Source organism: Macrobrachium nipponense, chromosome 18 (assembly GCF_015104395.2).
Source record: "Macrobrachium nipponense isolate FS-2020 chromosome 18, ASM1510439v2, whole genome shotgun sequence".
In the NCBI taxonomy this organism is placed as follows: domain Eukaryota; kingdom Metazoa; phylum Arthropoda; class Malacostraca; order Decapoda; family Palaemonidae; genus Macrobrachium; species Macrobrachium nipponense.
Genome location: NC_087211.1, coordinates 22,851,036 through 22,867,404, shown reverse-complemented (window position 1 = coordinate 22,867,404; position 16,369 = coordinate 22,851,036). Strand labels below are relative to the sequence as shown.

The 16,369-nt window shown below is 41.7% G+C and overlaps 1 protein-coding gene across 5 annotated transcripts in view; it reads left to right on the top strand.

Moving 5' to 3' along the window:
* Window positions 1-16,369, top strand: part of LOC135196921 (receptor-type tyrosine-protein phosphatase eta-like) — a 416,919-nt gene that overhangs the window by 270,700 nt on the left and 129,850 nt on the right. For all 5 annotated transcript variants that reach the window (XM_064223752.1, XM_064223756.1, XM_064223753.1 and 2 more), the window contains exons 14-15: window positions 12,386-12,491; window positions 12,712-12,833. In XM_064223752.1, the coding sequence (XP_064079822.1) occupies window positions 12,386-12,491; window positions 12,712-12,833 (228 nt within the window). The remainder of the gene's footprint in view (window positions 1-12,385; window positions 12,492-12,711; window positions 12,834-16,369) is intronic.

Sequence of the window (16,369 nt, the reverse complement as noted above, 5' to 3'; positions counted from 1 at the left end):
TCGCAATTCCCGCATCAGGTCAGAGTTTCTTCCACAAAGAATTCAAGGTTCGCCTTGAAACCTGCCAAGCTTAATCGGTGAGTCTGATGCATATGACGATGTCGAAATGCTCCTTCCAAAATTCACGCAAGGTGAGGTTTGTGGTATCGGTGATGTCGAAACATCTCTTGAAAAGATGTTTTGTATACAGCTTCTTGAAGTTCGATATCACTTGCTGGTCCATGGGTTGGAGGAGAGGGGTGGTGTTAGGCAGAAGATAAAGAACCTTGATGAAAGAATACTCCGCTAGTATATCTTCCTCGAGGCCAGGAGGGTGAGCAGGGGCATTGTCCAATAACAGCAGACATTTCAGAGGGAGGCGCTTCTCTTCCAAGAATTTCTTCACTGTCAGGCTGAAACACAAATTTACCCAATCGGTGAACAAAAGTCTCGTTACCCAGGCTTTCGCATTAGCCCTCCACATCACTGGAAGCTTCTCCTTTAGCACTTTGTGGGCCTTGAAGGCTCGAGGAGTCTCAGAATGATAGACAAGTAGGGGCTTCACCTTGCAATCCCCACTGGCGTTCGAACAAAGTGCAAGCGTAAGCCTGTCTTTCATAGGCTTATGCCCGGGTAGCTTCTTCTCCTCCTGCGTGATGTACGTCCGACGAGGCATTTTTTTCCAAAAAAGGCCAGTCTCATCACAGTTGAAGAGTTGCTGAGAACTGTAGCCTTCGTTGATCGTCATCTCGTCGAAAGTCTTAATAAAGGCTCCGGCCGCTTTCGTGTCTGAGCTGTCCGCCTCCCCATGCCACACCACTGAATGGATGCCAGTCCGTTTCTGGAATTTTTCAAACCACCCATGAGAAGCCTTGAAGTCTGGGGTTGGCGTCGATGTCCCTTCTCCTGCATCATCTTCATCCTGGGCAATCAAATCGCCGAAAATAGCGCTGGCCTTGTGGGAGATTGCCGTCTCGGTTATCGTATCGCCAGCAATTTCTTTGTCTTTTATCCATGCAAGAAGCATCCTCTCCATCTCATCGTGCACAGGGCTCCTCTTGTTGGACAAAATAGTCACTCCCTTGGAAGGTGTAGCTGCTTTGATGGCTTCCTTGTGCTTAAGAATGGTGCCTATATTCGACGGATTTCAGCCGTATTCTTGAATTTTTCAAACCACCCATGAGAAGCCTTGAAGTCTGGGGTTGGCGTCGATGTCCCTTCTCCTGCATCATCTTCATCCTGGGCAATCAAATCGCCGAAAATAGCGCTGGCCTTGTGGGAGATTGCCGTCTCGGTTATCGTATCGCCAGCAATTTCTTTGTCTTTTATCCATGCAAGAAGCATCCTCTCCATCTCATCGTGCACAGGGCTCCTCTTGTTGGACAAAATAGTCACTCCCTTGGAAGGTGTAGCTGCTTTGATGGCTTCCTTGTGCTTAAGAATGGTGCCTATATTCGACGGATTTCAGCCGTATTCCTTAGCGATCACACTCAACCGCATGCCAGCTTCATACTTTTTAATGATCTCCATCTTTGTCTCCAAAGAAAGCATCCTCTTCTCTTCATGAACTTCAGCAACTTTCTTGGGACTCATGACTATACTGTACGTAATTAAGTTATGTAGTATACTAATTGAGTTCTCACACAACACAATAAAGTAGTACAACGAAATCACTAACACGAATTTATGTTAACAAACAAAATCGTATATGTGAATGAACAAATTCCGCGTGTGTACAATAACAATGCTGCTACCGAGTGGCCGAAGAAGAACGCCTTTACATAGAGCACGATGGGAGAGATGCTGACCAATAGGAGAGCAGGATCTTATGGCGGTGACTAGCATCAAGAACCAATGGAAGAGTGGGAGGATGGTGGCAAATCTACTCAGTTGGCGGCGTGCGAGTTTTAATTGTTCTCGGCGGTCCGGGCGAATCTCAGGACTTTACAGCAACAACCTTTCGTAACCTGAATTATTTTCGTATGTAGAGCCAAAAAACCCTTCGTATTTGTTTTCGTAACTTGAATTTTTGCGTGAGCTGGGACTTTCATATGTCAAGGTATCTCTGTATTACCTTTACTAGCATTTTTAAAGCACCATGAACACACAGTGCGCATGTGTGTTAATACCAATTGGTTAAAGATACTCAAATTAGCAGTATCCTTTCCTGAGAGAAAGAGAGAGAGAGAGAGTTTTCAGCAGTACAGGCTGTCCCCAGTTATCAGTGGGGTACAGATAGTCAAAATCTGCCATTAACCGAAACTCGGTGATTTATGGCACGATATCTGGTTAATGGCGCCGATAACTGGTTAATGGGGCCTTCATTAGTTATGTTCTGGCACCATCAGTGTTATCAGCGCCTTATGGCGCCAATAACCAGAACAAGGCCAATTTTTATGGGGTTAGACAAGCGCCATTAACCGAATCCACCGATAACTGTGGACTGCCTGTACGCATATCCTTTGACTGCTAAGTTGGCAGCGCTTGGACCCATTTAGTTGTTAACACACCCCCATCCTAGCTTTCAGGTGTCTTGACATTTCTGACATGCTCACCCTCCCTCCTCTCTCCAAATTCTCAGCAAAAAGATGTTTCCTTTATTTTTTATATGATTTATTAGTTTATAAACTAAAATCTTACTAATTCACTATAGTATTTTCTTTAGTGAATTTATATTATTGCTGTTTACTTTAATATTAATATTTGAAAATTAGTAAATGATTTATTGATCATACAAAGAACATACATCTCAGTAAGAGAAAGAGAGAGAATTTTTACTTTTATTATTTAATATCATTTAATCTTATTAAACTTAATACACTATTTCTGGGTTCAACCTGTGTCTGCCGGTGAAAAGTTCCTGTAGCTCACTTTTCTAAGTATAAATAGATCCTAAATATACCAGAGAAAAAGCTAGCATGGTATGCTGAAGTTACTACCCTCAGCTCGAACACCCCAAGGGTGTCAGTATAAGCATAAGGGCGAGTGGAAACCACTACTCACAGGTCTTCTGCCAATTAGAGGATTCCTCTTCAAAGTCCCTCCCACGGCAAGAGCCGTTACAAAGGCTAGAGCCGTTACAAAGGCTACTTCCCTTACCTTCCCCTCGCTCTCGCTACTACTACTACTATCCGCCCGCCATCTTCATTCCTGTAATTAGCATTGTGAGTGCAACACGCATCTCAGAGCTCCCTTAGTGCTTTATCCAGAAACCAGCGATGTCCTCTGTGGAACTTCCTCCTTCATCTAAGTTGAGTATTCCAATTGGTGTTTTCGTAATTTGTATTGTTACGATACATTCCATTTGTTGCCTTCGGCCCCTTAGAAAACGTTTTGAGGGCACCGCTAGTTCATCCGCCATTTTGGGTGCACATCAGAGCACGTGTGTTGTTATTACACGTTATTTCCTTTTTATTTTTAATTTTGTTAATTTTATATTCATTACAGTTATCAGTGACGTTTTTTCGTATCACGTATTTAATTATTTAGCCGACCGAGTTCAGATTGGTTCGGAAGGAAGGCCTAAGACGCTCACGACGTCCTCTGGGGTTTTTAAAGAAGGGTTGATTAATTTATATTCTAGCCTCTGGCTTTCCCCCAACTTCTCAAGAGCGTGTTCGTGCCTCTCTGTGCGTAATTTTATCACATATTGTATATGTAAATTTATCAGGCTACTAGTAGCCTATTGTATTTATCATTGGAGAGGAGAGAGACCTCTCTCTCTCTCTCCCGATGTGAGACATGCATGTGTTATTGTTTAACGCGAACCAGATAGGTACTTGATTTTATGCACGTTGATGATTTTCATATCACTGAGAGGTTAGAAGAGTTGCTTCCCTCCCTGGCTTACCCAATCAAGCCTAGGCTAGGTTTTGGAAGGTAGGCCAGGTGCCCCTACCCCTATACCCCCTTATGCCTCTCCCCCTGTCTGTGCTACAGTGCTAGCGGGGAGGATATCAAGGATAGAGAGTCTCTCTCTTATCATATTGTTGGACCTATCCTCCCTACCTGTCCAGGTCGGTCGAAAAATTCGAATTTGGAGGGTTTGGTCGAGGGCCACCGTCCACACCATGATGTCCTTGGAGGTTATCTGGCCTACCTGACCGGTTCCGTAGTGATCTCAGAAGGTTAGGCTAGATCCATACTGGGTATTCTCCTTTCACCTTATGTTCCTTTTGTAAATCTTCCATGATGCCTCATTATTATTATTATATATAATTTATTGCATTGCTTGTAGATTAAGTGGTCTGGTATGTATATCGTCCTGGCCTAGCCTCCTTTAGTATAACCTTTAGTAGTAGGCCATGACCTCCCGTTTGAGAGTGATCACCGATAGGTCGCTGTACCAACCACTACGGGCCATAGGCCCAGTTGGCCTACTACCCTTGTAGTAGTAGGCTACACAGCCTTCAGTAGGTGTCTACATACATACAACCCCTCCCCCCCTTCCTAGCTTGGCTCTGCCTGACGCTGGCTTATAGCTCGCGGTTCTAATAGTCTTATTGATGAACGACCGCTTGAGCTTTTTCACTTAGTGGGGAAGAGAGGGGTTGGAGCGGTGGGGTTACTGGTATTATATGTAATCCCTTATGTCTCCGAGTGGATAGCTCCGCTGGCTTTACAGTAGTCTAGTATCGCACTAGCCGTCAGACATTGCACCGGATTGTACATTTATACTGCTCCGCCGCTCAGCAGTCTCTCCCCCAGTTGTCCTCCCCCGGCTACGGATTCGGGCTGGGAGTTACGCTCCCCCCTAGATGCGTTCAGGTTCAGATAGAGGAATTACCTTCCCCTGATCTGCTCGTTTCAGCCCGTTTCCGCCGGCATTACTTATGACAATGAGAGATGAGACTTTGAGTAGGCTAAGCTTTGGGGACTACTCTGTAGATATCTCCGGACCTTTAAGGTGCCGACGAAGTGTGACTAACCCTCACACGCGCCGCCGGAGTTATTGTACTAAGTTGCTGCAGCTCAGTTTCCGTTCTTGTGTCGTTCCCCACTCCGGTGGGGACGGTGGATGGGTCAGGTATTCGACTACGATAATTCGTAGCCTTCTGATTCAGCCGACCGTCATAGAGATTAGGTCCTTCCTCTTCTCTGGTCCAGCGGGTCTCAGATCCCACATACTGGGCATACATCTACCTTCCGAGGACGAATCAGGAGTGGGCAAATACACCCAGAGATTTTCTTTTATTCATTCAGTGAGTTGAAATCATTTAGTGAGTAAGTCTTGAACCAATATCTAGGTTAAGGTGCATGCTCTCGCCGGAGTTAACTCTGGCGTTTTGTGCTAATACTCATAAGAAATTTTCAACTTACAGATGGTCCGTTGTCAAGCGGTAAGGTGCTTCGCTACCCTCGGCAAGCCCTACGGCCATGTAGTCTGCCGGTCGCACGCAAACTGCGCCGTGCAACTTGAGCACTACATGGTCTGGCACCCGGACGCATGCACCGTCTGGTATGAGATGGTGTCTATTCTCTCTGATGAAAAAGTAAGTATCCCTACTGTGTCATTTACATGGAATTTCTGTTACAATAACATATGAAGTTTCTTATAGGTACTATTCCCTGAGTGGAATGTTAATTCGATTTCCTCTCTTACAGGCTACCTTGTCCCTCCGGCATGAGGCAAGGGTGGCGCTTAGGGGTTGGGTGTCAGGTTTTGGGAAGAATGCGGCGGCGGGACAGCCGTACGTCCTGGCTGAAGATCTGTGCTCCCTTCTGTACCCGGGGGCCACGGCTATGACGGCTGTTCCGGCGCACATTGCCAACCCCATCATAGAGTCCATCCGGAGGAACAAGATTGCGATGACGGAAGAGGTGGCGGCCATCAGCCTTCACCGCGAACCAATGGCCACTGAGGAGGAGGTAGGTGGGGAGGTAAGTGAAGGCAGGTAGTCTCTTAAGTCCTACTCCTTCTTCTTCCTCTTCATTCCGGGGCTCCTCTAAGTCCACCCCTGCTTGGGAAGGATCACTTTCGGTCATTCCCAAGCTTAAATCGGTAAGACTGAAATCCCTTCCAAAGGGATCGAAACCGACTCTGTCAGTGGCGACTAAGTCGTCGTCGGCCCCGTAGCCGTCGACTTCTACTGCCAAGTCGCCTGCTTCCAAGGATTCTCCCCCTCCTAAAGGGTCGAGAGCCAAATCCGCCAAATCCAAGGCGACGGAATCCAGATTTGACCATGAGGCCTTCACTAACCTTCTAATGTCGAAGGTTAGGGAAGTGGTTGACGAGAGGCTTGAGTCGATATGACTCGCCTCGGGCTCAGATTCCTCAGGCCAGGCAATAACGTCCCTGACCGAGAGGATCAGGCCCCTGTAGGAGATGATGACCGGATTCCTCCATTCCGGAACCCCGGCTCTGTCCATGACAGTGCCAGATGCGTCAAAGCTGCTGGCCTTCAAGAATAACAACCCGTGGCGGTTGGCTTTACATGCCCCATTCTCAGATGGGAAGTTGACAATCGAAGGGTGCGGAACCAGTCCGGTGGAGGACTTTGAGTTCTTCCCGCCGGGTCTCCAATTCCCATTCCCCAGACTTGTCAGGCTAGCAGAACATGCGCTAGTCAGAGTAGACAAGGTCCCGAAGAAGACAGTGATCTTCCCTAGGGATCAAGCTCAAGCTGTTTGGGTTCGCACCCTCTCCAACTGGGGTTGCATTAACACCAAATTAATGCCCATAAAGGTAACTATACAAATGTTTGTTCCGTCGCCTTGTACATCCAAGGTGGCGGAACTAACTATGCAAGCGGCGGCGGAAGATAAGCCCTTACCAGCGCTAAAAGAGACAGAGGCTACCTCTCTACTTTTCCCCGCAGATGTGGAGTTCTGGAATGACGCTCCGGCTACGTTTACGGCAGGTAAACTTGATCCGGATTGCGCTTCCACCCTATTCACCGAAAAGCTACCTAGGATTCCGGACCACTTGGTGAAAGCAGAATTCAAGGTAAGGACCAAATTAGGAAGGTCTATCAACTCCGTCACTGCGGCGGAGTTGGTAGCATCAACCTACACTGAAGAACAGTTCTTCCGGGTCCTTACGATAGCTCTGCTACAGACTTTCCAAACGGACCTGTACGATTTCGTTACAACCATTTACACCCATATGAGCATTAGCATCGTGATGTTCTATAATAATTACCCGAGTAACATAGCAACTCTTTAGCAGTAATATAGGAAACTTAATAGCTTCAATTAACTGTGTGTAATAGTCTAGCATTACATTATATTACCCAGTTGTCCAGGTAAAGATTCAACTGATGTACGAGACTAGTTTTAGATTTCTTACCCCCTTCGTCAAATTCTTGTATAATCCTCTTAGAAAAATTCCTTTTGCTTGCGGACAATAGTCTAATTCTTTGCCTCTTGGAGATTTACCAAGGTTAATTCACCAGTTCTCTTCCCATTGGTTGAATGCCCTACAATTATTAGTATCATAGGATCCACGCTGTGGTCCTTTAGATCTTTTTAACCATGCCATCACTGCAAATCCCTCACTTCCTTCAGAACACTTACTTGTAGCTTCATCATCATTGACTGTGGTTTGGTGAGATGAGTTGGAGACTTCATCCAAAGGCATCTGTGAGATCAGTTTCTTCAGAGAAACTATGTGGCCGATCATAGTGCCAAGTATTGCTTTGACAGTTTGGACTCATAAATTTGCTGGACCATGTCACCTGAAAATGTAGGTGGTTTGCACCCTAACCCTAAGTCATTATAACTGTGAACATCTTACTCTCTTGGGTAGAGGTGTTTGGTAGGTTGTCTGCTTGGGGATTCATGGAGTTATGCCATCACTGCAAATCTCTCACTTCCTTCAGAACACTTACTTTTAGCATCATCATCACTGACCATGATTTGATGAGACTAAGTTGTAGACTTTATCCAGAAGCATCTATGAGACCAGTTTCTTTAGGGAAACTATGTGGTCAATCATAGTGCCAAGTGTTGCTTTGACAGTTTGGACTGGCAAATTTGCTGGACCATGGATAACAATCTCCTAATCCGGTTGTTTGTTGGACAAATTAAAATTAACTTTAATTTCTTCTAATTTATTTGCATGTCCAATGATCAGCAAATTGTAACAGGATAGACAGGTATCTCTGTAGCTTAGCGAGTGAAGATACCAAAGTCTGCTATTTGTAGAGGTTCTCCCTTCCCAGATGAATCAAATATACTTTCTTGAGGCTTGCATCTGTGCATTGACTCATCAGTTTCCATTCTCAAGAGTTAAGCTAGCATTTGAACAGGCTGACATTGGTGAATAATTTCTGATCCCCTCTCACTTTGAAATCTTGAAAAGACAACTATAAATACCCGAAGACTCATTTTGAGTGTCTTCTGTTGCCTGTTTGTAGATCATGAACCTCACTTCACCATTCAAAGCATAAAATCCCACTGGTTGTCAAAGGAAGAGGGTCTTGAATCCAGATGGAAAGGAAATAGCTGGTTTTAGAATATGTAAGTACTGCTCTTATTTTGATGTCCTTCCAAGATTTCCTGAATTTCTGGAGACAAGTCTAATTGGAGTACAAATTGTGGATGGGAGAACCATATTCTCCCCTCCTCCTACTCACCCTTGTCAAGGGACTTTCCCATAGTCCGTCCATCCTGTAACAAGCTTAAAGGATGGTTGTTACCTCTTTGCTGAAGTGTCTTTTTGCAGTTAGTCAGATACAGATGTATAAATCCCATCGAAGAAAATCGAGTGCTTAAATCTCTTAAAACTCTATTTTCAAATCAACAAAATCATTTAGGTGGTTTCCATGTCTCACCTGATTCATGTCTGTAGTATAGAAATATAGATTGTACCAGACTAATGTAGACGTAATCTGATTTTCATATTCAGTTATAGTATACGTATTCACTTCCTAAATTTTGTTGAGCCCGTTTGTTATTTGAGTTAGAAAAATTTCAACCCAAAAGAACTGTACTGGATATCATTGTTCGTAACTGTCTGAAAGATTCAGCCTCCTTGATCATTTCTCCATCTTGTGTTATTTCATCACATTGTGCATTTGTCTTTGTAAATCTTGTGTTGTTTTGTTGATTAAAACAGTATTCTTTGCATATACTTCGTATATAAAGTTTCTGCCATTATCTAGTCAAAAACTTCTTTCTAGTCTAAAACTTTTCTTCAAACTCTTACCACTTATTATAAAATTCATATGAAAGCCAAAAAGCAAATTTGACAGCATTCCCCTAAAGCACACCATTATTTACTGCAAATTCACTTAAAACTTCTTCATCGGTAACTTGACATCTAGTGAGAAAAAAAATATGCTGAACAACTAGATTTGGTAATATGGTAATGAATGTGACAACTAGGTGTACTATGTCCTGTGTAAACTGCAAAAAATCGTATTTGGAAGATTTTTAGAACAGATTCTATGAAAATAAATGTTATAAAAAAGGGAGTGAGGCACTAATAATACTGTTACACTTAATCGAATACAACCCCAAAGCTAAGCAGAATCAAATACAACTCCAAAGCTAAGCAGTAAAAGAGCAGTATACATATTATTGAGCAGAATATATACAAAAGAAAATAAAAGATGTTGCTATAAAGTCATTCACATAGTTTTACTGTAAGTCAAAGAAATTACAGTTTTTAGTTGATCTACTTTATTCAGGTATTAAATTTAGAAAATTGACTCGTCAGCCTTTTAACTGCATGGTGTTTTAATGTATTTTTGTAACATAACAGGTGCCCAGTCCTATGCGTGTAATATATAACGCTGATCATTTAAATAATTAGTGAAATTTATTACTATTTCTCAAAAACATTGCTTACCTCAAAGTAATTAGGTGCCTTTAGGCAGCAATTTTTAATTTTAGTATAACTGAGTTATGACTATGGTATATTTTCATAACAATAAGAAGCTGTATCTGGAACATGCTCAATATTTATATGATTGTCTGATCTTTTAAAGAAAAATATAATTCTTCTAAGGACTAAACTTTGAAGATATGCTTAAATAATCTTATATGTTGAAGATATATTGTGGGATTTTCTTGACTTATAGTAGTACTTGCTGTGAAGTAAAAATTTAATACCTATTGATATTTAGTAATCATTATCAGATGGAGCATATTTAGTGCACATATAGTAATACCTCGACATACAAGTATTCCGAGATACAAGCCAGCCTCTAAGCAAAATTTTGCGTTGAGATACGAGCACGCTTACAGATGCTAATGCTAGATGGCCGAGAGCATGGGAGTGCTCCAAGCCTGCTTCAATCGTTCAGTTCGCATTGTCGTCGACTTCCGTACACATCTCCCGAGCATCTCCCATGTTGTGTTTGCGTTATTTACGTGATTTTCACTGTATTTGCGAACCTTCTTTGTAATAAGTGATAGGTCCTAAGGAAGCAAGTGGTAAGGTTGACAGTGAGAAGAAGAACGCATGATGATGGAGATGAAGCATGAAATTATAGAGAAACATGAACATGGTGTGTGCATGAGTGAGTTGGCACGTGATTACAAGCAGAGTACATCGACAATACAGTGATACGAAATTAATCCGTTCCGAGGCAGCCTTCGTATCGTGAGTTTTTCGTATCTTGAACCACATTTTACATGTAAAATGCCTAATCCGTTCCAAGCCCTACAAAAACACCCCAGTAAATTATATTTCCAGGCCTACAACACATGTTCTAGGGTTACGACACCGATCCGATGGAAGAAATATGACTCCAAAAAGGCAAAATACTGTACATACTTGAGTAATATTCAACTGCATGTAATGTTCAACCCCATTTTTACTGCATATATTAGGACTTTAGCATATGTCCTTTAACAATAAGGCTAGCCTATGTTAGCGGTTGCTACTGTAGCCTAGTGTATGATTCTGACATCTAAACCTAAGAAGCTAAAGGCTTAGAATATACCAATAAAATGTATAAATAATCAGTATGTACTCATTTCAAATAATTATTAATTAATCATTAACTATAATACACAAACAAACGAAAAAAAACCTTCCAATCGATTGTTTACATTCAGCTCTTATGAGTACTGAACGAATGCCAAGCAATCACTTTTCCTAGGACACAGTAAGCCATAAATTTTCATTATTATCTCTCTTCAACTAATTAAACTACCAAACAGTATAATAACCATTCATTTCTATTCTTTATTCTATCTTTACCTAATGGAGATACCGAGTTACTGACAGCTATAATGAAACATATACGTAACGTAATATTAAAACAGAAGAAAAATTCTAAAAAAATACGTATTTGTTGGCTTCGATGATAGCAGTCTGATTTATTTTATATTTTATGATATCTAATTCACAATTTTTTTATTAAATGTATTGCATGTACTCATTTCAAATAATTATTAAGTAACCATTAACTATAATAAACAAACAAACAAAAAAGCTTCCAAACTTCTGTTTACATCCAGCACGTATGAGTATCGAACGATAGCCAAGCAATCACTTTTCCTAGTACACAGTAAGCCATAAATTTTCATTATCTCTCTTCAACTACTGAAACTACCAAACAGTATAATAACCATTCATTTCTATTCTTTATTCTATCTGTACCTAATGTTTTTTTTTTATTAAATGTATTGCATGAATAAGTTTTTCAATTTACAGCATCCTTTTACCAATAGAATAGTTAAAGCACAAGGGGTAGATGCTGACCAATAGGAGAGCAGGATCTTATGGGGTGACTAACATCAGGAACCAATGGGAGAGCAGGAGGATGGTGGCGAGTTTACTCAGTTGGCGGCGCGGGAGTTTTAAAATTGTTCTCGGTGGTCCTTGCAAATCTCGGGACTTTACAGCAACAACCTTTCGTAACTTGAGCAATTTTCGTATGTAGAGCCGTAAAATTTTTCGTATTTGCTTTCGTATCTCGAGTTTTTCGTAAGTTGAGCCTTTCATATGTCGAGGTACCACTGTATGTACAATTCTCAAACAAGGATGCTATCAGGAGCACAAAGGCTTCCAAAGGCATAACTATCATGCCTTAGTTATGGAAAAAATATAAATGACGAGAGGGAGAGGCTCCTGTTGCTGTGGATTAAAGAGAAGTAGCTGGCAGGGTGATTTTAGAGGGGCAGAATGGATTAAATTTTTGTCAGTTAGTTTATATGGGAAAAATTGAATTCAGATAAGAGCAAATTGACTTACGAGCTCGGTCCAGGAACGAATTATACTCGTATCTCAAGGTATTACTGTACTCTTTGTAAATCTGCACATTCTGACATTTATGCAAGTCTTATGTCTATTATTTCTAGACTGATAATGCACTAGTTGTTCACTTTTGTTCTGGTTGGTAGTTTATCTGAAAATTTATAGTGATAATTCAGCAACTGCTGGCTGATAATATCTTGGAGAATTGAACAAAATTGTTAACCAAATACTTCTGTTCTCTTTTTACTATAACAGGTAATTATGTAAGAGATAACGCAATCAACATCAGTTTGGTGGTCATCGTACTGCTGTTCGTGACATGTATTGCATTAATCATCTATAGACGACTGTACTCTCCTGTGTATGTTACTCTGCTAAAATTTCTACTATTTAGATGAAAGACAAGGAATTTTTCCTTGCTGTCAGTCCCTGTATAATTAGTATTGTTAGTTTGTCTTATAAATCTAATCCTGCAGCTAGAGACTTGTTATAGTAATAGTAGTTGTACTTAATGACTGTCAAGTGAAGATAATGAAAATTACTTCAACATAATGCACTCATAATTAAGAACTTTTTTACAGCCTCAAGTCAGGTGATGCCATGGAATTACCATTATTGTTAATGCCTGTGGTTGATGAAGATTTATCCAAGCCCATTCGCCTGTCAAACATATCTGATAGAGTTCAGCATCTGATGGCTGATGGTAGGTTTTTCTCTTTTGTATTCATGTCATTTTGTTTTTGAAAGAAAATGTAACTATAAAGTTCGTGTTTTACTTAAGAACTCTTTCCATGAGCCTTGACTTTTTTTAGAAATCCATACAAAATATCTTCTACTTTTTCTTGAGTGCCAAGTTGAAATTACAATTTTTTATCAGTGAGCCAATACATCTGCTATTTTCCCATATATATATAACCAGAACTTTTCTAACTCTAACAGTAAGAACAGTTTCATCCAGAGGTATTCTTCGTCAAATACATTTGTCATTTTAAGGACAATAAATATTCCAAATACCCCCAAAAATCTGAATTTTTTGTTATCTTCTGAAAAGGTGCCTTGAGAGTCCTGTTCCCAAACTCATAAAAGGGATTTTGACGAAGGAAAAATCTATTTCTTGGGGAGAGACCTGTGTCGCCCGGTGAAATGGATCCTGCTATCCACTTTCCTGATATAAATAGTTTCTAAATATACCAGAGAAAGTTTGCATTGGTATGCAGAGGTTACTACCCTTGCGTGAGCACCCGAAGGGCATCGTGTATAAAGTTCAGGGCGTGTGGAAGCCACTATTCACAGGTCTCCTGCCATTTAGAGTATTCCTTCTCAAAACCTACATATGGGGTGAGCCATGCCAACAGCCACACCCACACTGCCTCTGTACTGCCGCTACTAACGCCCGACGCAAACGCTATCTATCAATCCTTGCTGTGTTAGATACCTTTCCTGGCTTGGATAGGTGTAGGGAAGGGAAGACTTATGATAGGGGTCGGGTTCACCGGGCGACACAGGTCTCTCCCCAGAAATAGATTTTTCCTTCATCAAAATCCCTTTTCTGGGTCGACCTGTGTTCGCCGGTGAAATTTTACCAGAGAATACTATCCAAGCCAATGAGTAAAGTAAACTTAATGGGAGAAATGAAAATGGAATTCATTCAAAATAAGTTTACTTAATGTAAAAGACTTCCGTAACAATAGAAACTTAACCTATTAATACTTAATAACTAAGACTTAAGTTATGGCGTAGAATTAAATATGCTTAATGGTAATACAAAAATGTTTATACAGGTACTATGCAAGGAATTTGCTATAAATCTGGATATGTACCTTACCCTTTATAAAACACGTCCGTGACCAATGAATTATGTACAAAAAATGTGGCAGAGTGACGCCGGGGTTCTCCCAATACCGAGGAGAGAGGCATCGTGGCAAGTACAAGTGAGGCAGGTAGAAAGGAGGAGGGGTGGGAAAAGGAAGGGCAGAAGAAGATTGAGAAATGTTATTCTGGGGAGACTAGACTTCCTGCAGCTATAGTTGAATATTTCAGTGCTTCCAAATTCTTTACATAATGGCGTTTGAAAACTACTGGAGATTTCCAACCTGTGTATTTTTTAAAATCCTCAAAGTTCATATTTTGGAAATAATTAATTGAAGTAGCCACTGCCCGAATGTCATGAACCTGTGGAAATGACTCCGGGTTGGCCTGTTTTATAAAGTAGAGTATCTGCTGTCTAATACCTTTGATAGAGATTGTACCACCATGTTCTCTAATAAAGAGAGAACCTGACAACTTTGTGGAGGTCCTGGCTAAAAAGGACTTAAGAGTTGTAACAGGGCATAGAGATGTGTCCTGAGGCAGGGGAATAATTTTCCAAGGGGACCACCTGTTTTGGGGGTCTTCATTTTTAGCCAGGGAGCTCCGGTCTGGGGAGAGTAGCACTTCTCCTGATGGGAGGAAATCTATGTTGTCTGGGTTACGTGAGAGAGCCGAAAGTTCAGATATTCTGGCACCTGAGGCCATAGCTGTTAGAAATAAGGTTTTCCTTAAAAGAGTGATATATGCGCAAGATTCATTAATGGTGTTTGACGCCAGTTTAAGTACATCATTTAAGAACCAAGTGACCTTTTGTGGGCGGGCAGTTGGTCTAAGGCGTGCGCATGCTTTTGGAATGGAAGAGAAATATGTGTCTGACAAATCTATGTTAAAGCCGACTTGAAAAATCTTCAAGGCTAATTTTATTGTTGTAATAGTACTGGCGGCTAGGCCCTTTTCGAATAAAGATCTGAAAAACGAGATGGCCAGATTTGGGGTCATTTTATGGGTATCTGAATGTTTTAGAAATTCAGCTAACTTTTTAACAGCTGAATCGTATTGTCTAAGAGTTGAATCTCTTTTGTCTGATTCTATGAACATGACATTACACGGATCAATACTAGCATCTTCTTGGGCCGCAAACTTCATGAAGTCCATAAAGTTAGGGTTTGGAGAATTCTTGAGGAAGCTGACACAGTTCGAGTTTGTACTACCTGTGTCAGTTCCGGGCGAGGGATCCATCTGGGATGGAGCTTCAGCTCTAGAAGGAGTGAAACCAGTTGCTTTTGGGCCAGTTGGGAGCTACTAGAGCTATTTGTCCTGTGAAGGAAGGTAGCTTGTGCAACACCTTCAACAGAAGATTCACTGGAGGGAACAGGTAAATCTTCTGCCAGTGGTTCCAATTTATGGCTAATGCATCTATGGCATAGGCTAGAGAGTCCAGATTGGGAGCCACGTAGCATTGTAGCTTGTGGTTGGACTCTGTTGCGAACAAATCTACTTGCAGGCTGGGGATTTGACTGGAAATCCACTGGAATGAATTCATGTCCAGGGACCATTCTGACTCTAGCGGAGTGGTCCTGGAGAGAGCGTCCACGATCACATTCCTGACTCCTGCCAGATGAGTTGCTGACAGGTGCCAGTGTTTCTTTGCTGCCAAGGTAAATATTGCTACTAGTACATGATTCACTTGTTCTGGAGCCCCCTCTGTTTAAGCAATGAACTACCACTAGGCTGTCCGAGACTATTCTCACATGGTTGTTTTTGGCCGGAGTTAACTTTTTCAGAGTTAGAAAAACTGCCATGGCTTCCAATACATTGATGTGGAATTGGCGGAACGTATTTGACCATGTTCCCTGAACTTTTTTGTGCTGAGAATATCCCCCCCAACTCAGTGACGCGTCTGTATGAATCGTCACAGATGGAGGAGGGAAGTGCAGTGACACTGACTTGGTAAAATTCTTGAGTTTCGACCATGGGTGAAGTCTCTCTGCTAGTACAGATGGAATTACTGAGAGTTTGTCTTTGAGATGGTTGTTGGCTCTCCTCTTCCAGACACGATTGATATCTTTCAATCTGGCTTTCAGTAGGATGTCTGTTACTGACGCAAATTGTAGTGAACCGATGATCCTCTCTTGGGTACGTTGAGAGGCCTTTTTGTTCATAAGAAATTGTTTCGTAGCCATTGCTATCTCCTTGGCCTTCTTGGGTGGAAGGGATAGCTTGTGAGTCTCCAGGTCCCATTGGAAGTGGGAAGCTGGTTTCAGCCGCGACTTCTCCTTGTTTATTTGAAATCATTGAAGCTCTAAGAGTTCTATGACTTTGGTAGTTGACCTGCGGCATTCCTTGACTGTGGTTGCCCAAATGAGCCAGTCGTCTAGGTAGGCTACCAGCATTATTCCTCAGGTCGTGAGTTCCTGAACTACTGTCTCT